This window comes from Zonotrichia albicollis, chromosome 4 (genome assembly GCF_047830755.1).
Source record: "Zonotrichia albicollis isolate bZonAlb1 chromosome 4, bZonAlb1.hap1, whole genome shotgun sequence".
NCBI classification, from domain to species: domain Eukaryota; kingdom Metazoa; phylum Chordata; class Aves; order Passeriformes; family Passerellidae; genus Zonotrichia; species Zonotrichia albicollis.
Window position 1 is genome coordinate 64,333,801 of NC_133822.1, and position 27,153 is coordinate 64,360,953.

The following is a 27,153-nucleotide window of genomic DNA, read 5'->3' on the forward strand; positions in this document are numbered from 1 at the left end:
AAGCTTGTTTCAGTGTCTCCCTTTAACTGGAAAGCCCATAGCTGAGCACAGCACTCCAGGTGTGTCTCACCAGAGATGAGAAAAGGGAAGGATCATCTTCAAGGTGCTGGCAATCCTCTGCCCAATGCATGAGGCTTTTGGTTGTCTTTGGTGCAGGGGCACAGGTCCTTTTCTGCCAAGCTGGTCAATCTCCAGCCTTGTCTGGTGCATGGCATTATTCTCTCCCAGGATTTTGTTGAACTTCAGTGGGTTCCTGTGTCATTTGCTGAGGGAGCCCCCTGTCCCATCATCCAGGTCAGTAATGAAAATGATAAACAGAACTGACTTCAGTACCATCCCTAAGGGGGCACTGCTGGTGATGAGCATCCAGCTGGACTTCCTGCCACTGATCACAGCTCTTTGATCCTGGCAGCTCAGTCACTGTCCATTAATCCAACTCCTACTTCCACTGTCTCTCAGGGTGTTATGAGGGCTTCAAAAGCCTTGCAAGGGACAAGGTAAACAACACTGTCTGCCCTCCTGTCATCCACCAATCCAGTTGTCTTATCACAGAAGGCTAACAGGCTGTCAAGCATGATTTTCTTCTGTAAATCCATGTTGACTACTGCCAATCAGTTCTTTGTCCTTGTAATTTTTGGAAATGGTTTCCAGAATTACTTGCTTATCACATTCCCAGAGAGTGAGGAGTGGCTGACTGGCCTTCCTTGCTCCTCTTCTTCAATACCCTTTTGAAGACATGAGCAATATTTGCTTTCTTGCAATCATAAGGAATATCTCCTGATCACCATGACCTTTCACATACTATTAAGTGGACTCCTGATGACATTGGCCAGATTCTTTTAGAATTCATGGATGCATCCCATCAGGCTGTTTGTTTAAATGTTAAATTTGTGTTTGTTCAGATATTCCTTATCTGAATAAGGAATATTCTTTAATCCTCCATTGAGGATTAAATATTCCTTTCTCCAGACTTTTCCAGCAATTTCAGGGACCTATGATATGACAAATAGTACCAGTAAAGATGGATGAAAAGAAGGCATTGAGTACCTTGACTTTTTCATGATGCACTTGCTTGTGTTCTCCCTAGTTTTGTTTTTGCTCACAGTTTGCATGTAGAAGTTCATGGTCTTACAACACAAAAAGAAGATTCCTTAAGCTCCCTTTTTTATCTATAACCTATATTAATGTGACAGGAAAATGATTCTTGATCCATACTGGTACTACAGTTCTTAAATTACTGTGTTTACCTTTGGGTTTACTACTTCTTTTGGTAGTGACACAATTCCAAGAGAAGAAAAACCTTGACCTAGGTCTGCAGGCTTTACCCAGGCTCTCCTGCAGTAAAGGCTGTTTAATTCTCTTTGCTGCTCTGGAGACACTTAAGGAGGCTATGGAATGGCACTGTCTTAAATGGAATGTCATTCCTTGGCTGCTGCTGGCGCTGTACATTTTTGGTTTTATGGTCCTGTAACCACACAGTGTATGGGCAGAAATTTGCTCTGTACTTGTACAGATAAGTGAAGTCCGTGTAGGGGTGTGCTTGTGCAGTGGAAATACAGACCTGATTTTGATACAGGAATGTCTGGCACTTCCATCAGGATGTGGATTCATTGCTATGCTTGCATTGCCAAACACTATTAAAAAATAATTAAATAGCAGCACAGCTTGCTGTGCCTGGACAATGACATCAGGAGCAGCATAACCATGATTCTGTTGTCCCTCAGCACTGAACACATACAGAAGGGCAAGTAAATTGTTTTACTCCCATCAAAAACCGTAATAAATACATTTTCTTGTTGAGTCCTGCATTATTGATTTCTCTTTGACCCTACCCTGGATTTTGTGTTCTTATTTTAGTAGATTTTTGTTCACATAGCCTTTTACATGTGCTAAGTAATTATCTTTTGTGTTTATAGTTGTGCATTTAAGTGCTACAGTTCCCATGTTACAAATGCAGGAACCTCAAGTCAGGTAAACTAAAGCCAGGTTTGGGCAAATTTGTTTTATTTAAACTGGAGGAAATATCACCTCTAACCTGGATTCTGAATGTGGAGTTACAATTACAGTTCTGTAATTAGTTCCCTAGTCACAAAGCCATGTCCTAATAAGTGTTGTCTGAAGAACTGTGTAAATGGAGTGGTCTGTTTAAGTTCCAGCAGGTAACTGTGTGGGAAGCAGGTTTCCAGGAGAAGCATGCTATTCACCAGGGATGAAAAACAGCATTTGTGCTGACTTTACAGGCATATGTGAACTGTAAAGAATTAGCTTAGGTTGAGTGTAGTGGAAAGGATGAATAATTAATTTAATTCTGGTGAAATGGCTTAGAAACATTTTGGCCTAGTGACAGACACTCTATGACAGAGGCCAGCAGAGCAGAGCTTGTGGCCCCAAAGGCTGATGCTGAAGTCTGTTGGATCAGTAAATGTGGAAGACAAATGTGGAGCAACTGTGTGTGGTTGACATACATGGGAAGAAAACAGAGCAGGAATTTATGAGGATGTATTGGGCAGGTTTGTGGCAAGGTTTGTTTGTTAGTGAAGGCTGCAGGGTGGCTGCTGTGTAGAAGACACCAGGAACTGCCTCCTTGTTGAACAAAGTTCCAGCTGGCTGCAAAGCAGACCCGCTGCTGGCTAAAGCTGAGCCCATCAGCAATGATCAGGGCATGGTAATACATTTAAGGAGGGGTAAAAAAATGTTGGCATCAGCTGTGAGAGGGGAGTGAGAAAATGTGAAGCACCCCTGCAGGCACCAGGGTCAGTGAGGATAGAGGGAGAGAAGATGCCACAGGTGCTGGAGTAGAGATTTCCCTGCAAGCCCTGGTGGCACAGGTTGCTCCTCTGCAACCCATGGAGGACCACGACAGAGCAGATATCCACCCAGCAGCCGTGGAGCACACCATGCTGGAGCCTGGGAATGTGGCCTAAATGAGGCTGCAGCCCATGGACAGCCAGTGCTGGAGCAGCCCCTGGCAGGTTTAGTGAGACCTGTGGCCCTTGGGGGACCCACACTGGAGCAATCCACTCCTGAAGGACTGCATCCCATGTGAAGAACACTTGCTGAAAGAGTTCATGAAGGACTGTCTCCTGTAGGAGGAACATAAAAATAAAAGCAGTTACATGGCAACAACTACCAGCAGGGATGCTGAGATAGTAACTGTGATAGGTGGTCTGTAAGAAGTGGTTTACCTGAATAGTTTCTTACCCCATGTTTTTAAAACTGTACTTACCTCAAAATTACCAGCAGGAAATAAAATATTATTTCGCTACTAGGCTGTTTTGTTATTTCTTATTACACAGCAAACTCTGGCGAACAGTCTTTCCTGTATCTGTTCCATTAATTGCTGAATTCTCATTGAACCATTTGAGCCAGAAGTACACACCTAGCTGAAAATATTTTTATGAAATAGGAATGGTCTAGTGTTGAGGCACATTCTTGTAGCCCTGTCTGTGGTAGAAAATATGTTAAGCTGAAAGCAGTGTTGCTAACATGCAGACAAGAAAGAAAATGAGTCAGTAATTTGTTTATTCTTTTACAGATATCAGTAAATTAGCTGTTTAAGAAAAGGTTAGCCAAGTTTTTCATTAAAGTCTTGTACTTTTTGAGGTCTGCTTTATCTGGGTTAAAGACAGCCCATCTGTGTTTACTTGGATTGCTTTTTTGGCAGGGCATGGGGAACAAACATACATACACTTAGCTAGCACTCAGTAGAGCCATTGTAAGGGACAAATACCTGGGAAGGGGGAGAATGCCACTGTAGATCTTTGTGGTAAAACTCATTCAGCTTCTCAAGCTTAGCCTCTCCTTTGTATGATGACTTTGTTTTTCACCTTTTAACTTTGATGGAGTCTATTCTGAGGGGTTTTTTTGGTGTTAAAGATGTAACGTGCAATATGCATTTGTCCTTTGTAAAGTATATAAGAATTTTATGGTATCTGTATTTATGTCTGGTCAAAGGCAAGAAGGCTGTTCATCATTTTTGTCACATTGCACATATTACTGTAACAACCTGTTTATATGTGACAGTTTAATGTGTGTAAGGGAGAGCTCTGTGACTGATGTACTGTGAAGGGATAAGGGAGATTTTTGCTAAGCCCCCCAGTCATTTTCCTTGCAGGCTTCATTTCTACATTCTATCTGTAGGCTGCTTCTGGATTGGTTGTATACAAAGGGCTCAACAGCCTTGATTTTAAAAAACCTGTATAAATTGAGGTCAAGACTGAGTTCATAAAGATTTTTATCTTCAGCCTTTGCTCTGAAAGTCTCTACAGTTCTTTTTTGTCAGTTCTTATCATTTTACTGTCTTTTTTCTACAGAGAATGAAATATTAATTTTCTTTCTTTGGTGAGCCTTGTAATTCAATGTGATGTGACACCATTTAAAAGCAATGGCGTACCTCTCCTTTGCCTGTTGCCTAGCTGGATGCAGACCTTAGTCTGGCATTAAGTTTTACTTACATGTGAGCTTGCATCTTGGAAGGGCTTCCATAATTTCTTTTTTGCTATTGTTTGACAGAAAAGCTGTGTATTGTCAAAGAGCACAGAAGGCAAGCTAAACATAAATGTCTGTATATGTAGGTGGAAAGAGAGTGCAGCTTTCAGTCTTGGGTCCCTGTTCTGCAGGAATGCCAGCTGGGCTCCTGTTCATAGAGGTCTGGGGGAGGTGGCTGTCAGTCCTCTCTCTTTGTTCATCGTGCTTGGGAAGGGACAGACAGCTATTGGGCCATGCAAACACCTGTTCAAGCTTCTCTTGCCATATTTATGGTAAGATGTACTACTCTAGTTCTCTCCTTTTCTCATTTGTATTTACTGCCTTTTGTTCACATTTATGCTGGATTTTTCTGCTTGTCTGCTTTCCCTTCCCCCTCTGACTCATTTGCTCTTCACTTTTTACTTCCCTGCCAAAATGCTTTTCATTTTCATTTTGCATGTTCCCTAGAACACATTCTCCTGAGTCTTTGCTAATTCCCTTTTGATTAGCTTTTTAGTTTGTGTAGAGGTGACATAGAAAGAAAAGAATGCTTGAAATTTAGATGATTGTTGGATGACTTCCTAGCATGATCTGAAGCTTGCATTCCAGGATTTATGCAGGCTATCAAAATTGTCTTTGGGATAATGCACAGAGCTCCTGTGCTGCAAGGCACTTCACTTGTGTTAACTGGGTTCTTGAATAAAATATGGTTCAGGTGAAGTGGGAGAAACTTTGTGAAGGATATGCCTACTCTGTTCTGAATCATTAAGAATGAAAAATCTGTCAATGGATGGATAATTTAATGAGGAGAACCAGTAAGAACACGATCCCATTTCAGAAGGCTGTTGAACAGAAATAGAAAACCTTCTGAATGAAGACTGGCACAGTTCCAGTGTTGCTACCTGCCAGGAGATTATGAAATGCATTTTAAAAAATACTGCTATTGTGAAAGGAACATTGCAGCACAGCACCAGTATTTCAGCCTACAGAAGGGCTGATGTGTGCATTGCAATCAGGAATAACTGCTAATTCAGGTAATCTCACTAGTGTTATGTTAAGAGGAGCTTTCAGAAAATATAGGAGCTTTCCCCAAGGTGTTAACATGATTTTGGTGCTGTGGACATTCATAAAACTTTCAGTGGGTTGAAAATGACAGCAAAATCATACTCTTCCCCCCAAACAGGTGAGATTTTCTTTAACTGAAATTGTGAAGGGTGCAGACCTTTTAGTTCCTATTTCTACATTCCACATTCTTAGGTGCCAAATGACTGGGTCTGCCAGCTATTTCCTTACTGTGTACAGTCTTGGCAGCACAAACCAACTATAGAATATTTTAAGCATCTGTTCTGGAAAATCAAGAGGCTTCAGTTAGAAGATATTGCAATAATTTAGAATGCAAGTAGATATTGTGATATCCTTGATCAAGATAGGGATAACAGAGGACATCTTTTTCTTAATTTATGGGGAGTTTAACTATTTACAGTTATATTTCTAGTTTGGGTTTGTGGTTTTGTTTTTTAAAGTGCATATGGTCTCCATGTAAAATCCATGACAAACTTTCTCCTCCTCCTGTCCCAATTCACTTCATGCATATCCATGACAGATAAAACATTTTGTAGTTTTGTGTTTGCTGTAGTGGTTTCACAGCAAACATTCTGTGAAGCAGCCGTGTGCCCTCAAAGTCTTGTGTCAGCCCCAGGAAATCCTGTGAGAGGCTTTGGCATTTCCTATGGGTGCTGTTAAACCTTGCCCAATCTCTAAGTAATCTGCAGCAGGAACTGAACTACTGCAGCTGCCAGGACAGGCCTGGGCTCTGGCACAGCAGTGTGACCCTGCAGCAGCAGGGCCCTACCACAGCCTGGGCTGGATGGGTAAAGTTGTAGGCATAGGGTCAAAGGAAGTGGGGTCTTTTCCCCCCATCCCTCTTTTTAGAACCTGTGAGACCACATCTGGTGTGGCTGGTCAGGTGTAAGAGAGGACTAACTGTCAGAGATTTTGTCAGTCACTGCTTTAAAAGCTTGGCACCATAAATTCAGATCTTGTGTTGCTTAGGTTGTATGGGTTGTGGTTTAAGTTCAGAAATCTAAGACTGAAAGGCACATTGGTTCTGTCTGAAGAAGTTTTTTTTTCTGTAACTTTGCTTTGTTTGTCTTGGTGTTTTTTATCAGATGGATTATGAGGACCCTTTTGCAGAGGTACTGTTGCATTTGTGAGCTTAACTGCCCATCCTGAGGGCTGCTGGGGAAGATGGTCATGGCTGTGGCTGATTTGCAATTATCCTGCAAAGCTCCTTTCTTCTGTGCATTTCTTTGATGTCATGCTGACTATTCTTGGTTGGTATTTTCTGGCTCTGCCAGCTAATTCCCAGTGACCCTGTTGCCACTTGTCCCATTCTTCAGAGCGGAATAAAATGCAAGTTCTTTGGGTGAAGCTGGAGGATTTGCATCTTACTCATTCTCAAGTCTCTTTTAAAATACTTTTACTGTTCTCATGTTTTTTAGCATCACTAGTATGGTCTGTGGGGGTTTCAGATCAGTTCCCCACCCCTGAAGGGACTAGCACACCCAGGCTGCTCTTGGAAACCATGTCCTCAGTTCAGAACAGCTTTCTGCATTTTGATCTTTGCAAGAGATGCATGTATCTGAACTAGTTACTACAAGTTCCCTTTATTGCCTGTGATGAAAATTGTCTCTTCTAGGGTATCATCCAGTGGTGAGAGAAACTGCATTCCTCAGTGGGAAGCATTTAGTGGCAGTCATGGATTCAAACACCTTTATTTTATCAGGTGTCACCCCAAAAGAACTAGTCCTGGGTGTTCAGTTTGGTGGTTTGGCTTTTGTGAGCCTTTAAATAGGTCACTGAATGGGTGATGAAAATATGCAAGTAAAGAGAATGTCTTTGAACTTCACCTTTCCCTTTTCCATTGAGGAAATACTGAAGCATGTAGCAAGAATTCTCAGATAAGACCTTGACTGGCCTTCATCCCAGTCTTAATGATCTCTTAAAAGCCAGTGCTGCTGAAGCATATGAGTCTAAACTATGATGGCACACCAGAGACACCTATGGTAGGAGAGCATTTCTGATGTATAAAATACCATGTTTCATTCTGATATATATATATATATATATATATCAGTTGCAGTACTCAAACTGATTTAGTGGTTTCTCATTATTAAGGGAGGGAAAGGTCAAAATGCTAATGAACATTAAATAAACATTAAAGCCATAGTTAAAGGGATCTTCTGTGCAACAAATAAAATTTTTCTAATTTCAGTTTACTTCAGCACCATGTATAAGTATTTTCTCCCCTATCCCAGGCTACTTTTAAACTCAAGACCTTGACTAAAAAAATACTTTCTCTTTTTACAGTATATTCACTCATCAGGCATAATTCACAGGGTAAGTGGAAAAACATGAAAGTTGTTTATATTTTGATAATGTGAATGATATTTGTGTATAAGCATGCTTATAAATAGGCCTGAAATTCTGTTTATAGGTTTTCTCAGTTTGTTGGTACCTTTGATTTCTTCTTCAGTGGAACAAAAGGTGGCATGGCTATGTCAGTGTAAGCTGGCACTCAAGTTGCACTGAATACAGCTTAGATTTGGGGTTCCTAGATTACTTTTTGAAGTCTCCACAAGAGCAAATAGTGTCTAAATTGAGATAGATAAGAGCTGGGAGGTTTTTTGTTTGTTTATTTTTAATAAAGAGTAAACTTTTTAAAACAATGTTTATGTTTTCTTTAAATGTTTTATTAGCGTTCAGAGCTTTGGGGGATCCTTAGAAACTGAAAAAAATTATCCAAAATTAGAGAGATTTGAGAACCTCTGGTTTTTTTCTGAGAGAAATTAAGCATTTGTTTCTTTTTGAATCCCTTCTCTGTATAAAGGCCACTTGAAATCACTTCAGCACTGTGAGGAAGGAGTTCTGAATGATGCCTTTGTGGTACCAAGCAGTATATCTTCCCCCAAAACTGCATTAGAACAGTAGAAATTGTCCTTTTTTAATAAAGTGTCAGGAGCACCATAGACAGTGAACATTGTATCAGCTTTAAGCTGGACATGGAAAATACACAACTGACAAAATAATGTAAAATATTTATATTTTTATTTTTGCAACTGCTGCGATCATGGTCTAAATTTACCCTTGCTTAGTTTTCTTCTAAGGTCTCTCTTGATGACCCTTGAGCTTCTTGAGCTTCTTTATGTTTTTTTGCACCAAATTGTTTCTCTCCAAGGCTCCTCTGATCTTAAAAGATGTTTGTATAAAACAGGTGGTTCCCTTGTTAAAAAGTTCAGAGAGAAGCTACTGCTAAAGATCTTGTGCTAAAGTGTATCAAACAAAGGTTTGAAAAAGCTGAAGGAAAATGTGTATCTAATAATGTATTTCTGAGCCATTGATGTTGCAATATCATCTTAGTCCTTGCCAGTACTCTTCCCTTTGCTAAGCTTTCCAACTGTGGAAGATCATTAGAAGTCTCTAAGGTGGCTTAAGAGACTTAAGTGAATACTTCTTTCATGTTACAGTTGTGTTGACTTTCTTAGAAAATTGATTTTTCCACAGAAGAGAGCATAGGATTTTATGTAAAATCTTGTTTGATTCTTTAAGTACTCTTTCTAAGTCTATCAGGGTAAGGAACTTTTATAATGCATATTTTAATATGCAACATGTACAGTCCAGAACTCTATATGTGAATTGTTAACCTTGTGGTCTTAGTATTAAATGCAACAAATTTATGTCCAAACCCCTCTCATAGAAAAACTAGTGAATTCCTTCACAGGCAAGTATTTTCCTGACTTATAGCAGGAAAAAAGTTGATTTTTCTTGGAGGGGAAGTATAGTGGAAAAAGGCCAAAGGTGTAAGTTTGCATCCTTGTTTGTATTATTTGTGTTAGGACAGCATTTTACCTGTTGCTGTTCAAAATGGTTATTTAAAAACGATAAAACCAGAAAGAAAGAAGGGAAGATAGCAAAAAAGAGTACTTTATTGTCTTGCTGTAAAATTAAAGAAAAAAAAACAACTCAAAACATTCATTTAAAATCTGGTTGCAGGATCTAAAGCCTGGAAACCTGGCCGTAAATGAAGACTGTGAATTGAAGGTAAGGTATGTTTGTTTGAAAAACCAGTCAGACGTGTTAGAAGACAGAAGACAACAGGTGCAGCAGCTGTGGACATGCTGGCTGGTTTCTGTGTTGGGCCAGGCTTTTGCTCTTGAACCACAATTGGCCTGTGCATCCTCACAGAACAACAGGGAATTTGAATGGGGACTTTAGTGTCCTGGTGTGTAAGGACACATCAGATCTTATGGCCAAGGTATTATCCCTAAAAGAGACAGAAGAGTTGGTGGGAGTGATTCGGTTATGTGAGAATTTCAGCTTTAAATAAATAGAAAAAGTCTAACTCTACCAGCTGGGAGATACAGAAGATCAAAGTTTGTGAAGGACACCCTTAATGGAATGAAATAAAATGTGATGCAGAGCATTACAAAAGTGGATTTTAGCCTGCAACACGCAAACTACATACTTGCATGTAGCCATTGTAATACAATTTTGGTCTTTGGAGACTGACTCAGATGTTCCAGAGTTCTGTAATTTTAGTGTTTTCCTATCAAACACAAAAAGCCATTGGCTTTTCCTGGCTTGGAGGTGGAAAAATTTGGGATGGATCCCACGCTGATGGGAAAATAAGACAGTGTAGAAAAAACAGTTGTATATGGATGTCGTCCCCCACACCCCCAGCTGTACAATTACAGGCCAGGTGTCTCCTGATCTGTATCTACTCATTTAAAAAATCTTTTTCTGCACATTCTCAAAGTCACTTTATGCAGGCATAGGATCACGTTGCCAGATATAGTGCAACCATTTTCCCCCATGTCTGTGCACTCTGCAGCTTCCCTTGCATCAGCTCCAGTGATGATGAGACTGTAAGCAAGTTGGAACAATTCCTTGAATGGGTAATTAATTAGCTATCAGGTTTTTCACAGTGAGCTTTCTGATGCTCATTTTTCCCTCATCTGATGCTCTCAACTCCTTCATAGGTATCTACCTACACAGTGGAGGCTGTATGAGGGGAAATCACTGTCCTTTCTGTACTCTCAAAGTGACAAGTTATTTTTTTTAGTTAATGAAAAAAATTAGGAAAATTAAGTTTGCTGAGTCAAAGGAGACCTATCCTTAAGGAGCCGAGGGAAATTGGGTCATTGTTCTATAACTCACAAATTATAAGAAGGATTTTCAAACATGCTCTGAAAAATGCTGTGGAAGTTCAAGCTGAAAAATTGGAGCTTGCAGTGTGAGAATAAAAGTTTTATATGAAGATAGTTGTTGAAATGGTACCATGTTAAGTACAAATAGGATACATGCTTACTGGTTTTACTTGAATAGCCCAAGAACTCCAGTTGTTCTGGAGTTTAATGAAATGTAAATTAAAATAAAAAATGAAGTTAAAGCATAATACACAAAAATTCTTGCTGTCGTTTTCTACTTCTACAAATCTACAAAACCAGATTATATTTTAGCTGTTTCCAACTCTACATGTCACAAGCCTTGGTAGATAAATGCCTAAAAGACTGTGACAGAATAGACTGTACCACATCTGGATTTGACCTGTTACTTTTTTTTTTTCTTCCACCGTCCCTGCTGTTGTTCTGGGAAAATTCATGTGCTGAGTATGTACAATAAAAGCCATATATAAAGGTTTATACAAAAATCATATATACAAAAAAATTGCATCTGGTGAATCTTCAGTACCCAAAGAATCAGCCACAATCAAGTGCATTTAATTGGTATGAATAAAAAATGTCTCCCTTCGCATTCTGTTCCTGTTTTTAAATTGATTGGTAATCAGCAGTTATGAGGAAAACATGGAAATTATATTTCCAGTATGGCAATAAAGATAAGCCATAACATTTTGTAGTCTTGATTTGTGAATGAAAATATAGTTTTCCTTTTTCTGTTAGTGCCAGGGAATGATGAAACTATCCTGAAATATTTTAGAATGCTTAATTGCAGAGAGCATTGCAAAAACATGACTCTTGCCATAGGAATGATCAGGTGTCCCTATTAAAACCCCTCCCCTATCAATAAACGTGCAGTGTGATTCACATGGCAAGCTGTGGCTGCTCATGCAAAGCTTCATGTTTAGTTACCTGTGTGTCACCATGGTTTATCTTCAGTAGAACTTGACTTACCCATGCCTCTCTGTTCTTGTTAGAAGCATGGGCTTTCCAATGAATACAAACTGATTATTGTTCCAGGAATGGAATTTTCTTACTGTTTTCAGCATTTTTTGATGGTCCATACAGGTGGGCCCTCTTAAAGGTAGATTTTATAGAAGTTGACAGAAGGCCATAACATTCATTTTTAATCTTGCTGCTGTACAAATTGCTATATCTAGAGAGAAATATCTGAGAATCTTAGAAATAAGCTGAATTGTGCATAGCACTTCAAAAAAATTGCATGGTTCTTGCATTTGTTTCAAAAGGTTTTTCTGTAGTTGATGCTGGAGGTTGGAGAAGACTTGATGGGACTAAGTGATGGTAATTCCCTACTCTTGTTGCTGTTTTTCATTGTGACCTAGAGGAAGTCTTCCCTTGTATCAGTTATTCATGATGATCTATCATGATCTATGATACATAGATATTCATTTCTACTATCATATAGTAGAAATAACAATACCTTCTTTCTTCAGAATATTGTTGGAACACACTCTTGAATAACTGTGCCACCTGGGATATGAGAGAAGTGGACACTGTCTACAATGGGTGCTGTTCTTTTAGCTGTAACTTGATACAATGGTGATTCTGTGGTCAGGGAATTTTTTGCATTAAATGTGTCCAGTATCTCTGTAACTAATAAGTGAATAAGTACTATTTTCTTTACTGGTCTTACAGCTTTTGATAGTGCCATTGAAGTATGTAACTTGAAAAAAAGTTATTCAAATCTCTCTGCTACCTCTGTCTTGATTTTTAAAATGAGAATAAGACACTTCAATGAGAAAAAGATCCAAAAATAAACTAATCTCTGCAGATTGCTCCAGTTTTGTTTTTTTCTTGCAGTTGTAAACAACTGTATGAACTAGATAGCAAGCTGTCTGATCTGAATGTGCTTTGTGCTTTCACTACAGATCCTGGATTTTGGATTGGCAAGGCACACAGACAGTGAGATGACTGGCTATGTGGTTACAAGGTGGTACAGAGCCCCAGAGGTCATTCTTAACTGGATGCATTATACTCAGACAGGTCAGTGTCTCTTCAAAAGTATCTTTACAGAGCTAAAGCGTTCACTGGGTCAGGTGAGATATACACAAGGCTTTGTTGCTGAGATGAACAAGAAATTGGAGGTGAAAATGACAATGCAGCATTTCCTTGTAGATAAATTGCAGGTAATCATGTGGTGGTGAGTTTGAGGACTTTTTATATATGTTTTCTGAGAATAACAGAAAGTGCCAGTGTTAGTAGAAAAAAATTATTTAAATTATACAGACATGACAGTCTGGTCTTTCTTCTTGTGTTCCTGTAAAGGTGGGCTGATTTTAATTTGAACAGACAGGGAGAAATGGCAAATGGAGGGAATTAAAATAACACTATGGAAGTTTTTGAAAGTACTGAAAATTTACTTCCTGTGCCTGTTACTGAGAAACTCATTCTGCATTTTATAAGATTATCTCCAGTTTGCTCATTAGAAAGTCTGGTAGTTTTACCTGTGCTGTTCATCATACTTGGCAAGGCACACATTTATTTTATAGAAGGCTATAAAGGTAATTTTTATACTTATTTAAAATATTTTTTAAATTAAACTTTATGCATGTTTAAACAGACAGGTTAATGTGCCTCTTGGTCTTTTTTTCAGTTGACATCTGGTCTGTGGGCTGTATAATGGCTGAGATGATAACAGGCAGACCTCTGTTCAAGGGAAATGATCGTATCCTTCAGTGAATTTATGATACTGATGTAAGAAAATTATGAGAGGTTATTATGTGATACAGTGTCTGTTCAAAAACAGATGAGTATAAATTGAAATTAATAGTAAAATGGCTTACAGCTCTCTCATTAAATCATTATTTCATATCTGTACCATATCTGCCAATTAAAACTTGTATTACTGATTTTTTCCAGTAGAGGTGATCTTTGAATCACATCCCAAATCATCAAGTAGAAGGCTCTGTTATAATAGAAAAGCCATTTTTTTTCCCTAGTGCATGCCATACATGTGTTGATCATTTAGTTACTCTTAATATTTTAGGACTGATTTTTGTCCAAACAATACAGAACAAGTCTGATATTAGAAAATTTTGCAGATGATTCAATTATTTGTTCCTAAATTCTAGAATATTTTCTTTGCCTTTTCTAAGAGAAATGGAGAACTTTCATCTTTCATAAGTCTTCTGTTCAGTCATTGAATTAAATTTTTTACATTATTCTCCAGCAGCAAAGAAATGCATTACTTTTGCAGGATGCTTACTTTCCTAATAGTGAAAGAATTTGTTCCTTATTTCTGGCATTCAGATCTGGACCAACTCACAGAAATAATGAAAATAACAGGTACACCAACGCAAGATTTTGTTCAAAAATTGCACAGTCAAGATGTGAGTATTCTGATTTGTCAGTTGGTTTTCCATGTCTTATTTTTCCTTTAAGCCATGCTCAGCTCTTAGACAGTCTGAGGTAATACATATTGACTGCTGATATGGCCCCTGATGGTCCTTCTCTGCCTTGACATCATTTGTGCACCCACAGTAGCTACTGGAAGTGAGGGTGGAATGACAGAACATTTTCAGAATATTATTTAAATATTTCAGGATTCCATTGTGTACCATATAAACAGCAGAGGTGATACATGGCAACTTTTGTTGTAAAAATACTAAAAGCAGAGAGATATTCAGAAAACCCAGTTTTTTGCAAATGTCTCTGTCCTGTCCTATGTCAATGTCCTTCTACAATCCTGAGGCCCTTCTTATAAAGAGCCTGAATTTATTCATTAGTGTAACTGTTCAGTTTAAATGTAAAGGAATTACTGTATAAGGTTCACTTCTAGAGATTGCTGTAAACTCATGATGACATTCTTTCAAGTAATTCATACATATTTATTTGAATAAATATTCTAAATATGGAGCACTAATAATTAAAGCTTTGCATCATAACTTCTAAATCATGGTTTTAAAGTGATATAAAAAGATTCCGTTCAGGAAGAAGGTGAATATCATCAGAAAAATTGCATTTGTATAATGTGCTGTCAAAATATTGTTGAGAAAGGTATTAAGCATATAGTTAATGTTGCCTCATGACAAAGGGGGCAAAGATCTAATTTAATATCCATGTTTGTTTTAAGGCAAAAAATTATATCAAAAGCCTCCCAAAAGTCCAGAAGAAAGACTTTGCATCCATCTTGAAGTATGCGAATCCTTTGGGTAAGGCTGTTTGTGTGGATGTGTGCAGTTTGTTCTTGTGTTTGCATTGGAGGCAGCTGCATTAAAATTCAGTCATGTGACAGGGGTTGTGGTGGTTCTTGGGCTATTCTGTCTCTTGCTTTCCATAATTCATCATTTTGATTGTGGAAACTGAAGTTTAAACCCTGCCAGGAATCAGTTGTTTCTTAGAAGCATAAAAAAAATTAGTATTTTGTGTTTTAGGTTTCAATCTAGTACCTGCTTATTGGTTTTACTTAAGCAGTTTTCTCAAGAGCCCTAGCATATCAAGTAAATGTAATAAAATTTTCTCTGTACTGTATTTGAACTACAATTCTGAGAGCCCAATCAGATCTGCAGTTGAAATACAAGAAAATGGAAAGCTGACATTTTAGTAATAGAATTAATACATCCTGAGAAACATCTGTGCATTCCTGAGAAGCAGTGCCTTGGATTCCACAGATCTTAACAGCCAGAAGAGCCTATCAACTGTGCATAACTGTGACGTGACCTGAGGCAGGCAGAGCTCTGAAATTACTCTCCTTAAGCATTTACAATTCCCCAATGATCTAAACACTAACAAGCCAGTTTTATTAGAATATTAATTAGGATACTTAAATTTTCTTAATTTAAGTTTTTAGTTTCAGATACGATATGAATAAATCTGATTAATAAACAGCTCTTACCCTTACTGCATGGTTAGCTGATGGGTAGCTATAGCAGGCTACACATTTCCATTTAGTTCTTAGGATGTCTTTTATCGTTTCTGTGGCCATCTGGCTGCTTCAGGTCTGAAATAGTTTAAAGAGAATATGCAACATGGCAAGCAGACCTTGAAGAATCCTGTCCCACACTTTTTGGGGTGAAGTATCACTTCCCACACTGCCTCTACTTCCTTTCAGCTGCTCCAAACCTAAGAACATCCTTTCAGGATAGAAAAACAGAAAATAAATGAATCATTCATCTTACCTGTTTACACTAGCCCACTTTGACAGTCTAGCAATGGAATGAATCCAGAGGAGGAGAACATGCAGAACTTGAATGGGTTGTTTTGGCTGAGGTCAAAACCACATAGGAGATAAAGTTAGCTCTGAGGTTCTGAGTATGGACAGCTGACCTGTCCTAGTGACCTTCAGAGTGTACTTGGTCTGGGTTTGGTGACACAGAGCGCAGTTCTCACTCCCTGTTCACCTGTTCATTTAGCTGCTGTCAGGGGGTGATGTCCCTTAGAACCACAATGAGTGGCAGTGCTTAAAGACACCTGGGAAAGCCCAGGCTCAGTGGTCCTGGAGCCAGAAGCTGAGGAGTCATTAGCTGAGATGTTTTCTGTACTGCATACAGAAGCAAGGGAGCACCTCTGCATTGCATCAGGCTTTGTACACATCCCAGCTTGCTCACAACAGTCATGCAAGGAGGCCCCACTGGCTATAAATGGACACACAGTGATCTGTGTTGTTACTCCATGTAGTTATTTGAAATACCTCCAGGGTAGTATTACTGTGTACAAGTGGAATCAGGTGTGTGGTTTGATGCACTGTTGGTTTTTGTGCAATAGCTGTGAACCTTTTGGAGAAGATGCTGGTGCTGGATGCTGAGAAGCGAGTCACTGCAGCTGAGGCTTTGCTGCATCCCTACTTTGAACCAATTCACGATCCTGAGGAAGAGATTGAAGCTGAGAAATACGACGACACATTTGATAACATGGATCTTCCATTAGATGAGTGGAAGCGTAAGTTTAATTTTGTGATGTTTTCAGAATTAGCCAGATCAGATTGAAAGGCCATGCAGAAATAAAAATGATCCCCCTTACAAATTAATTCCTCTTCTTTTGGTCATACAGGGTAAATAGACAGCATTAAGAGAAATACTTCTGATAAGCCAGCGTTCCTCTTATCTTGTGGAAGGATCTCTAAAGATTTCTTCTCTGCTTCCTAACAGAGCTGTCCTTCATTTCCCTAATGTTTCTGTCCTCCCATCTACTGGAACATAGAAAAGAAACCATTTCTGTAACTTGCTTTTCAGTGGATAGAGCAGGTGAAGAGATTTGACTGTTTGACTGTTGCCTCTGCAGGACTGCAGTGGTTGCTGGCCTTAGAGTCTCTGAGGGAGAAAAAACATATCTGTGTCAGCAGATTTAAGTCTAATCTTGTTTTCATCTAAGGTCAAAGGTTTGTAGTTTGTCTTTTAAGTCAGGACCTAACTTTTAAATCTAATGTGCTTGGTTGCTCTTGCTGAGGATATTGCCCACTATACTCAAAAGTCAGTGCTCACATCCCTTTGAAAGCCTACTGAAATGGAAACCTATACCATTTCAGTACTGGGCTACTTTTTTAAATCTGAAATGGTGAAAAAGTCATCCTTGATTCCCTTAGGTTTTGTACTCTTCCTCTCTTTTTGCCTGAAGAGGTCTCTCTCTTCCTGAGCTAGATCAGAGCCCAGCCATGCTGGAGTTGTACCTTACTCATTCATGTTTGTGCAGCTCCTTTTCTGATTAGACCACAGCAATGCTATGTCTGTTCTGTTATTTTGCAGGCATTACATATAAAGAGATACTTAACTTCAAGCCACCACAGACATTGGACTCAAAGGAGACGGAAGTGTAATGGCTCAGTATTTTCAGAACTCTGAAGGCAGAGAAGTTGTAAATGTTTGTGACATTTCAGGTGTATAAAACTCCTTATAAATATGTAATCTGTTTCATCTGCACTGTAACAATGTCCTTTACTCTGCATGTGGAAGTTGGTGCCTTTGGGGCATAGCATTTCAAAAATAGCCAGAAACTTATTTCTGCCTACAAACTTCTTCCTTCTGCATAAAAAGACTCAGACTGCAATAACCTGATGCCATCCTCAAAAGAGCAGGATTAATTCTTCAACTCAGAGATCTGAAGAGTGCAAGTTACCACCCCAGGCAAGCTGAAACACAGTATATCTGATGTGCTGTGACTGCCACTGAACTGTCTTGAATGCAAGGGGTATTCATGTGACTTCCTGTGGGATATTTCACTTTGCTGAGATGCCTGGGAAGGCTAATCATCTCCTGTTACCTCAGGGACTGCAGTGGGTAGCAGAGGGAGTGAGTGAGTGCCTGCATCCCCTGTCCTCTGTGAGTAGAAGAGAAACTCAGAATTGTTGATGTCCTAGATTTTTTTCAAAATAACCAGCATAGCAGGACAAGATTTGATAAACTTGCTAGGTGAACAGTCACTGGATATATAATCACTGTATAATATTTTTTTCCATAAATACAGTGCATTTTCTTTGTATAGTAGAATAGGGATCAAGGATTTACAGGGAGAAATTCTTCAGATTTTCTAAAATTTTGTAAGCTCTTCAACATCTTAGTATTGAAATTATCTCAGACAATCAGGAGTGCTGATTTTAAAAATAAAGCTACATGTGGGTCACTTTATAGGAAATGAAATGAGGGACCAAAATGATAGACTTCCTCTTCATCAGGAATACCTGCAGCAACCTGGCTTTTTTTACAGTGTACAAAGCTGTTACCAAGTGAAGAATAATACTGATTTTTTACTGATTTCAACTCATCTTACTTGGAAAAACATTCAGACCTTTTGTGGAGAGGTACCTTAGCAGAAGGAGTCAGCTTCCTGATGGGATATATTGGTTAGGTGCTTCCTGAGTTCCCCTCACTGTCCTGTTACTGTATTTTCCTGGGTGCTTTGTTTGTAAGGGTCTCTGAGAGGTGGGAAAAAGAGCTGGCAAACCTTTGTGAAGAATTTCTGTATGAAATTGCTTGTCTTTTTTAAAGGTAGTATCTTCACAGTTGACTGTTTGTTTGGATATTCCCAATGTAATAACACCGGGGTGTGTTACTACTGAGTGAAATGAATGTGAAAGAATACATTTGATCCTAGCAGGTAGTAACTGGGAAAAAGAAGAAATTACTTGTTTGGGTTTTTTTTGCTTTAATATCCAATATAAACCATTGTCGGTTTTTCTCGGCTGTTTGAGGGGCCTAGAAAGGCCCGGAGTGGCCTTGGGACAGCCCGCGTATTGAAGGACGAGAAGAGGCTTCAGTTCTTCTTTCGGTTTTTATGTTTATTAATTGTTTATCTAAAAGATGTTCTTTCAGCCAAACAGAGATCTGCTCAGCAGTCAGCCATGAGCACACTGGGCTGTCCTCCGGACAGCCATGTATCTTTATACCCATTGTTACGTGTACAATATTTATCATTTTTCCCCAATACCATTTATTCTCATTGCTGGGTGCACTTTCAGTAATAACCAATCCAAAAGTGCCACCATGGCCAAAGAAGATGGAGGAGAAGAAGAAGAAGAAGAAGGACAGGACACACCCCAATTCCTCCATCTTACTCCTCTAAACCCCCCTGTACATAAATCCTAAACCCTGTGTCTCACCCTCTAATTAGCTAATCTTTTCGCCATTCACCCCGGTGAAGTCCTCTTATCTTCATACAGGTGTCGTCTCCCGTGTAGGGTCAAAGTCCAGCCACCAGACACTTCTGGCAACATTCCAGGACTCCCGGGACCCCAAGGGTGGTCTCGGTGGCCCGGCATCTCAGGACTGAGATCCTGAGATCCGACAAACCATAAGTTTAATAAAGGCACAGTTACTCTGTTTCTTTCAATGAATGTTTGAACTAAACACCTGTAAATATTAGCATTTGTTTAAAAATTGTGATGAGAGTTGATTAGCTGAGGTGGACACCTAGAGAGACTAAATAGTAACAGAGACCTTAAATTCATGTATTTGACAAGTCATTAAAAATGACAGTTTCAGGAATGCATGAGAAAAAAAGCAGAGAATGTATATTGAATCAAAATATTTTTCCAAACTACAGCTTTCTCACAGAGGAAGCCATACTTAAGAGTCATACCCCATTTTGCACTATGGACTTTCTGCTTGGTCTACACTTCTGTGTTAAATAGGAACTTTATCTTTTACAGAATAGATATTGTCTCTTAGGATCATGTTCTTTGGTCTTAAAAGTTGTGGGAGAAAAGTGCCTCTTGGAATTAGTGGTGTTGATAGACTGAGTCAATGGGAAATGAAAAATGTCAAACACTTACTTGAAAATGCTGCCTCTATATTTTAAATAGATTTCAACATCCTAAATTCTAGCAAATGCCTGAAGTCTGGAGATAATGCAGATGGCTCAAATGTTAGTCAGACTAGGAGGGAGTATTTTTTTAATTGAAAAACTGCTTTGCATTTTCTTCCCTAAAGGCTAATGCTTCAGTGGGCATTTCCACAAAGTCAAGCCCTAAAATCCTCCACTGGCTGAGGTGAACTTTTCCTTGTCTTAATTTTTACTTAGCGTTGGAGAAGCAGCCAGCACACATGAGAAAGACATAAAAAGATAATGTTAGCTTTTCTTGGTAGTGGAGAAATAGAGAACTCTTAAAGTAACTGAAGACCTTGATGCATATGTCAGCAAAAACAGACGTACTGCTGTGCCATCAGCAAATGGCAAAGCCAACATCAAGTTGGTCAAGAAGTTTCTGTGAAGACATTGAATTGTGCAGAAATGGCTCCAAGTGGCCATCTCTCCAGTAGAAATCATTAAAAGAACTGTGAGATGACAGCAGAAATACTTTGCAGCGGAAGCAGCTGCTACTCAGAGGGAGAGACAACAGTTCCTAAGTTTTTATTTGCTATTCCTACTGGTGCTAAGCAACTCAGGTATAAGAACCCAATTTCTGTTTGCCTTAAAAGAGAAATGTAAATACATTCTGCATGTACATGAAATGTGTTGTGACAAATAAAGGTTGTGAGTTTGTTTTTTACACAATAATGGTCCTATTTTCCTCATATGTATTCTCAGATGTATAATCAGTACTGAAAATATTACTTTCAGTAAAGGGATCTGTATGAAATTAGTACTGTAGGTACATTTCATGTAATAATAGCTGCTGATACAGGTTCTTTTGGAAGCTAGTCAGACCACAGATGCTAGTCTTTCTCCCATTTTCTGAACCCAGAGTTGCCACAGAGCTGATCTGACTGTACTACTGCCACCATATTATTTCTTAACAGCTTCTTGGATTTTACCAGACATTTCTGCTTTGTTCTGAAGGACAGGATTTTAGTTCTTAAATACAGTTGTATTTCTCGGCCTGATTTTAAAAGCCAAAGTCAGACTGATGGTCATCAAGCATATATATCTTCGAGTTAACCAGGATAGTTTGAGTTAACAAAGTTCCAATAGGATGTATGGGGCTCACATGCTCCCTGACTATTTTAGAGCAAGATTGTCTCTTAAGTATTAGTCTTTGTTGCACTGAAGATTCAAATGTTGGTTTTTGATAATGTGTTCTTGTGGGCCAGATGTGGTTCACACCTTCCTTTCTTGATTATTTTCTTTTTTTTTTTTAATAGGATATCACTGAGGTGCATGCTAATGTGTCCTGCAAAATGTGCTCAGAAGATGCACTTTATTCTTGATTGGGAATTACTGGGCATATGAGATGGGTGGGATTCTTTGAGTTTCCTACTTTCTGATCTGCTGTTCAGAAGTGAATACCAGATGCTTCTGGTCTGTTACAGCTAAAGTTCTCAAAGAATGAAGCATCTGTTACATGCTATCATTCACTGGATCTCGATATAAAATAGCCATGTATTTTGATGGTGCCTGCAGGGACCACAGAAAAGAATAGGGGCTCAAAACACCTGCTGTCTCTGCTGATTAATTCTCCATCTCCTGCATACACTGGTGGCAACTGGTTGTATAAGCCAAACAATACCAGAAGCAGTTTAATGCACAGCACCGTTTAAAATCTCCTCCTAAGTCTTCATAAGAATTCAGAGCCTGAGTTGGAGAAAGATCAAGGGAGGAGGACTTCCATCATACAGACCCTCTTTGAAACTTCTGGAGTACCACTTAATGAGCAGCTCTTGTGCACAGATCATTTGTAGCCTGTGGAGCAGAAATGTCTGAAAACTGTATTTTTATCTGACAGCCATCTGCAGCTCTGAGGCATGGGACTGATGTATGCTTTTTAGCTACCAGGAACAGCATCCTAGTAGGAGGTGAGTGGGGACAAGGAAGGTGTCTTAATGATTCATCATCTTTGTCTGCTGCTGTTTTACTCTGTGATGGGACCTCCTTTATGCTTATCCTTGTTACTTTTCTTACCAGGAGTTTTCTACTTTGTGGTCTGCTTCATGAGTAAGCAATGAGGTGTATTTCCCAGCAAAGTTAGAGTTATCCAGGCATGCAGCTCTTACACCTTTCATTTAAGCATTTTGAATATGCTTTTACCTTTGAGAAGCAAAACACTGCCAGTGAAACAAATGAAAAGCAAGGAATGGAATTGCTCAGGTCCTGTTTGAGAATGTTCTTGGTTTACCACACAATATCCTGGGAGCACATGCTCCTGGGGAGCAGGTAAAGTCTCTTGCTGTGTTTGCATGGTGAGCTTCCTGTCAGAGTGATACTTGTGATGCCAACCCCTAATCCCCTTCAGCCTGATCCTAATGGGAAATTCACTATTACTATAGCATTGTGATAGCACAGCTGATAACAGCATAATTGTACTGCCTGGAAAACCATCGCCATTTAGTCCATGGGGCCTGGGCATTTTTAAAATCCCATTTATACATGATGGTTCCTGCTGACAAGTAGTACAACTTTGGCATGTGTCCAGACATTTTGCTGTTCCTGTGTAACCCCTTACATTTTTGGGTTTGAGCCAAGTTTTTTTTCATGAAATGGTAGTGCTCTACTATAAGGAGAAAAAAATACAGCCACGAAATGTAATCAGAAAAACATTCACTCAGGTTTTCTCTAAAGCCATAGATCCAGCAAAGTGCTGCAGGCATGGTTCATTTACTAGCGCTGACATGGCCACAGAGCCAGCAGTGCCTGGAAAATTGTGCTCAGCCCAACTGATGGGTGCATGTGGCTGTCATCTCTTGTCTGTTGTTCTCCAGCCATGAGAGAGTAACAATGCAGCCTTTGTGAGGGCCTTGTTTGGGAAAGCCTGATGGTGAGCTCTTCCGTGAGGGTTCTGAGAGCGTCTGCAGGAGGTCACGAAGCTTGGGCTGCTGAGACTGGGGGCCAGCTCAGCGCCACTGCAGCCAGGGGTGGCCCCTTCCCCACAGTGACCCTGGGGGGAGGCTCTGTGGGGGCAAACCCTTCCAGCAGAGGCTCCTGCCTTGGCCCTGCCTGAGCTGCAGCTCTCCCTGCCCTGCAGCCGTGTCCCTGCCGTGGGTCCCACCAAACCACCTCCACTTGCAGGCTGATATCCCGTCCTGTCCCCATCCCCAGGGAGGTGTCCCACAGCCAGGGCTGGGGCTGTCCCCAAGTGCCCCCCTGCCATCTGACCTAGATATAGTGGTTCACATTAAATTAGGGTCAAGTTGAAGAGATTTGTTGGCAGTGCTCCATAATAAATGGAATGAATGTGTATTTCAGTGCTGTTGGCAAAGCTACTCTTAAGTTGCTGTGTCTCCATTTGGACTCAGTATCATGACAACATCATTAACATTAACATTAACTTCATTTTTCATACATGATTAGTGCAAAAGGTAATTATTATGAAAGCAAATTTCTGCAAGAGAGCACAGATTTCCTTTAAAGAAAGAAAATACAATGCAGGAAGATTTTTTTTGAAGGCATTACTAATATTGTAAATAAACAATCAGACTCATCAGAAAAGTAAAACCACAGCAGTGAGAATATTGTGAACACTGAGGTCAAGCCCTGCCTGCTGGCAGAGTGGGAGTGCTAGGTCACCAGGCACACATATAAACTCTAGGTCTCATGTCACCTTACAGACTTCAAGCATGACTCCCCATATGGCTTTCCAGCACTCTGGTAGTGCACTCTTTGCATTCAGATTGCTGAATTTTCCAGAACAGATGTGAAACTATGGCCGTACAAAAATGAGTGAATATTTGGAGACTCAATGAAATGAGTGTGATTCTTTTAATGAACAGCTCACTATAACTATAATTACTTTTTCTATTCAGTATGGCCATTGCAAGTCTTTAGAATATTAACTATGTTTCCTTAGGTTTCTCAATGGGTTTTATGGCCTCTTATGCTTTATGGCTAGTGGTTTTGATCACCTGGATTTGATATGATTAATGTTATGAACTTTCTGTGTGTCTTCCAGGTTTTGAATTGCTTTCCTTAACTAGTGTTTGGTATCATTAGAATAATTTGAGATGTAAATTCTTTATATACAGGGAAAATTCCTTTTATGCTGTAACCTCAGATCTTAGCAGTGGGGTAAGCCTGACTTCCCATGAGAAAATGCTCAGGGAAGGCTGAGGAGCTGAGCAAGCAGAGAGCGTTGCTGTGTCCCACACACTGGCTTGCCCTAATGTATCAAATTCATACCAGTGGATGCTTGAGGGCTCTTTAGGGTTAATAAAATCTTCTCTAATATGGTGCTGTGACATCATCAGCTGGTTCATACATCCTCTGTGATCAGCTAAGAGTTTTAAAGAAGACTAAATCTCTCTCTTCTTGTCAGACCTTAGTAAACATGGGCATGACAGTAGGGCTTCTTGTGAAGCAGCCCTACAACAAATGATCCTTTTCTCAGAAAAGAGAAAAATGAAAACTTGGAAGTAGGCAGAATTTGAAGCACTAATTCCCCTCATTTTTCTGTGTTAGTTTTATCTACTCAAGCAGTATTCCAACCAAGAAAACCGAGTACAGCTAATCCTTAAAGAAAGAAGTAACCAAGTGAATGTCCTCACACATGTGGCCATGGGCCCAAGCTGGCTTCTCCCACTGGAGTGTTGGGACAGAATTGCTGTGTAAGGACTTCTGTAAGCTCAGGGACACAAGTTGTTTGTTCCCTTTAAAGATTGGTATATGCATCTGCAGCATCCCTTGCTGAAGCCAAGATATGAGGATGAGGTTGCTTTATTGAGCCAACCCTATGGCAGGGAAAGTAGCCCCCATACTGAATGCTTTTTCAACATCATGGACCAAAACCAAACATTTTATAGAATGTTGTGAAAGATAATTCACCAAAAAGAGTGAAAGAGTGGTCTGTGTATGCTGGCCACCTTTGTCAGTTTTGCTCACATAAAGGTCTGCCATAAGACACTGACATCAATAGGCTGTATTCTAACACTCCGCATAAGCAAAACAGGCAGAACATTGTCTTCCATGGTATAGCCATGGATTGTGGAAACTGTCTTTGCCTTCCTTAGGTACAGAACCTGTCTGTCAGTAACTCCAGTACCTCTGTTTCATTTTGCTAGTATATCAGGAAGAAAAATACTACTCAGCATGAAGAGAAACACATAGCATTTTCTGTGGATGTTTCTAAAAGTAGTTTTCTCTCTCACCAAACAATTCAAAGGTCTCCTGTCCCAATACATTTATCATTAGCAATGCTGTAGTAGAGCTGTAGATGTAACAAGGCTTATGGGGAGTGGCAATAGCTTTTATCACTTTTATCAGACAGATATAAGAGCAAAGGAAGAGAACTGGGGACGCTCTCAGTCAAACATGTATCTTTTATGGTGGGAAACTAGAGCTGCAATGACAAATCCTTTTTCTCTGGATGCTCCAGTCTAATTTCAAAATACCTTCCCCTCTAAACTATTTGCTCCTCTATGGTTTCCATAATGAAAGGAGCCTCCTGTGGAGACAGTTATCAATCTTTGATCACTGCAACCAGCATGAAAACCTTAATTCTATTTAGAGAATGAAAATGGATGCTAAGACCAAAAAAAACCATCAGCCTCTCCTGTCTAACTGTAAATTTAATTGTTCTCTGGTTGTGCCTCCCTGAGCTTCATATACTAATTAGAAGTAAACCATAATTTTAGAGATCATTTAGGTACTGTTTGATTTTGAGCTATCTCTAAATGATTGTGCTACATTTTTTCTTATTTACTCAGCTCTTATTGTTGTGTAGCTATTTAGGATGGATTCACCCATTTCTCTTCCCTGTGCTACATTTTTTCTTATTTACTCAGCTCTTCTTGTTGTGTAGCTATTTAGGATGGATTCACCCATTTCTCTTCCCAGTAGCTCCACTGGAAGGAAATGTTTTCCCTGGAATGAAGGTAGAGGGCTGTGAAGACCAAGTGACATAACATTCCACATGCAGGCCCCACAGTCTGCTCCCAGATTAGCAAATTGGTGCTGAAGTCTGGACCCTCTAATCCTGGCCTGCTGGCTCAGGGGCTCTGCCCAGGTATTGAAATCCAGATAGAGTTTAATCATGAGGGTGGAGACTCCTTTATCAGTGAGTTTCTCTTCGAGATAGGGTAATAGAAACCAAATGTCTTTGATGTCAACAGAGGCAACATGTGCAACATAAGCCACCACAGAGAGAAGGAAGGAGTCTGCCATCTGCCCCAAGGCTCAGAGAAAGAAGATATTTTTTCTTCCCTATCTTTTTGTATAGCATATTGCATCTATGCTTTCTCTTTAATGACTGATTTGTGGTTTGTTTGGTTTTTTGTTTTGGGGTTCTTTCAAATTGAATTCTCCCCCTTTGCAGAGAATTTAAAGCCTTTCATGAATACCAATGAGGCCGTCTCACAAAACAGAGGGGAGGGGGTGAAGTGGTTGATTCTGTAACTCTCAGGCTTGCTGTGGGAATGGTTGTGGCAATATAAATTGTCTTTATAGGAGCAATTGCTGAGGTTTTACAGATTTTGCAGGCCCAGCATCAGTGTTACAGGAAAGCACTACGCATTCACCATTAAAGTGCATATAAAAAGATTCAATAAGAATACAAGATGCAGAATCTACTTACTTTTTCAAAACTGTTCTACATGTCTTCTCAGACAGAAAAAAAGACTTAAACAGTTTTTACAGAGATACCATCCGTGCATGATAACAGAGAGAAAAATCATAAAGGTTCAAATGAAAAAGTAGTGTCTGTGAAGCCATTATCACATTTGAAATCTAAACCTAGCCATGATGATCCACCTAATGCTTGGCATGACCTGCCAGTTGTCTGCCACAGTGCTGCCCTCCTGCTGCCTCTCGAATTCTTCACTCCTCACACAGAGGTGTGATTTGGCTAAGCATTTGTAGTCAAAGCAGGTTATACATACGGCCAGTTGCTTCATTCATTGAACCTTGAAAAATGTTTTGAGTTCCTTGATATATGAGGAATACTGAAAAAAGCAGATTAGTGGCAGCTGCAATAGCAACTGTGTCTTTTGTCAGGATAGGAAGGTACCTTAAAGGCTTCATAAGGCTCCCTTTTGAGGTCATCCTTGTCCAAAAGGTATGGGTAAGGTAACATCTAAAATAGGGAGAGTGGAAAAAAAAATTATTCACACTGTCAGTGAGTAATCCTTTTCCTTGG

General features: G+C 39.6%; 1 protein-coding gene across 2 annotated transcripts in view; it reads left to right on the forward strand.

Moving 5' to 3' along the window:
- MAPK12 (mitogen-activated protein kinase 12) overlaps nt 1-20,650 on the forward strand; it is a 32,969-nt gene extending 12,319 nt beyond the window's left edge. For both annotated transcript variants that reach the window (XM_026790353.2, XM_005481928.4), the window contains exons 5-12: nt 7,837-7,866; nt 9,520-9,567; nt 12,593-12,707; nt 13,318-13,389; nt 13,974-14,053; nt 14,797-14,875; nt 16,428-16,601; nt 17,405-20,650. In XM_026790353.2, coding sequence (XP_026646154.1) covers nt 7,837-7,866; nt 9,520-9,567; nt 12,593-12,707; nt 13,318-13,389; nt 13,974-14,053; nt 14,797-14,875; nt 16,428-16,601; nt 17,405-17,475 — 669 coding nt within the window. In that variant the 3' untranslated portion in view covers nt 17,476-20,650. The remainder of the gene's footprint in view (nt 1-7,836; nt 7,867-9,519; nt 9,568-12,592; nt 12,708-13,317; nt 13,390-13,973; nt 14,054-14,796; nt 14,876-16,427; nt 16,602-17,404) is intronic.
- The last annotated feature ends 6,503 nt before the right edge of the window (nt 20,651-27,153 follow it).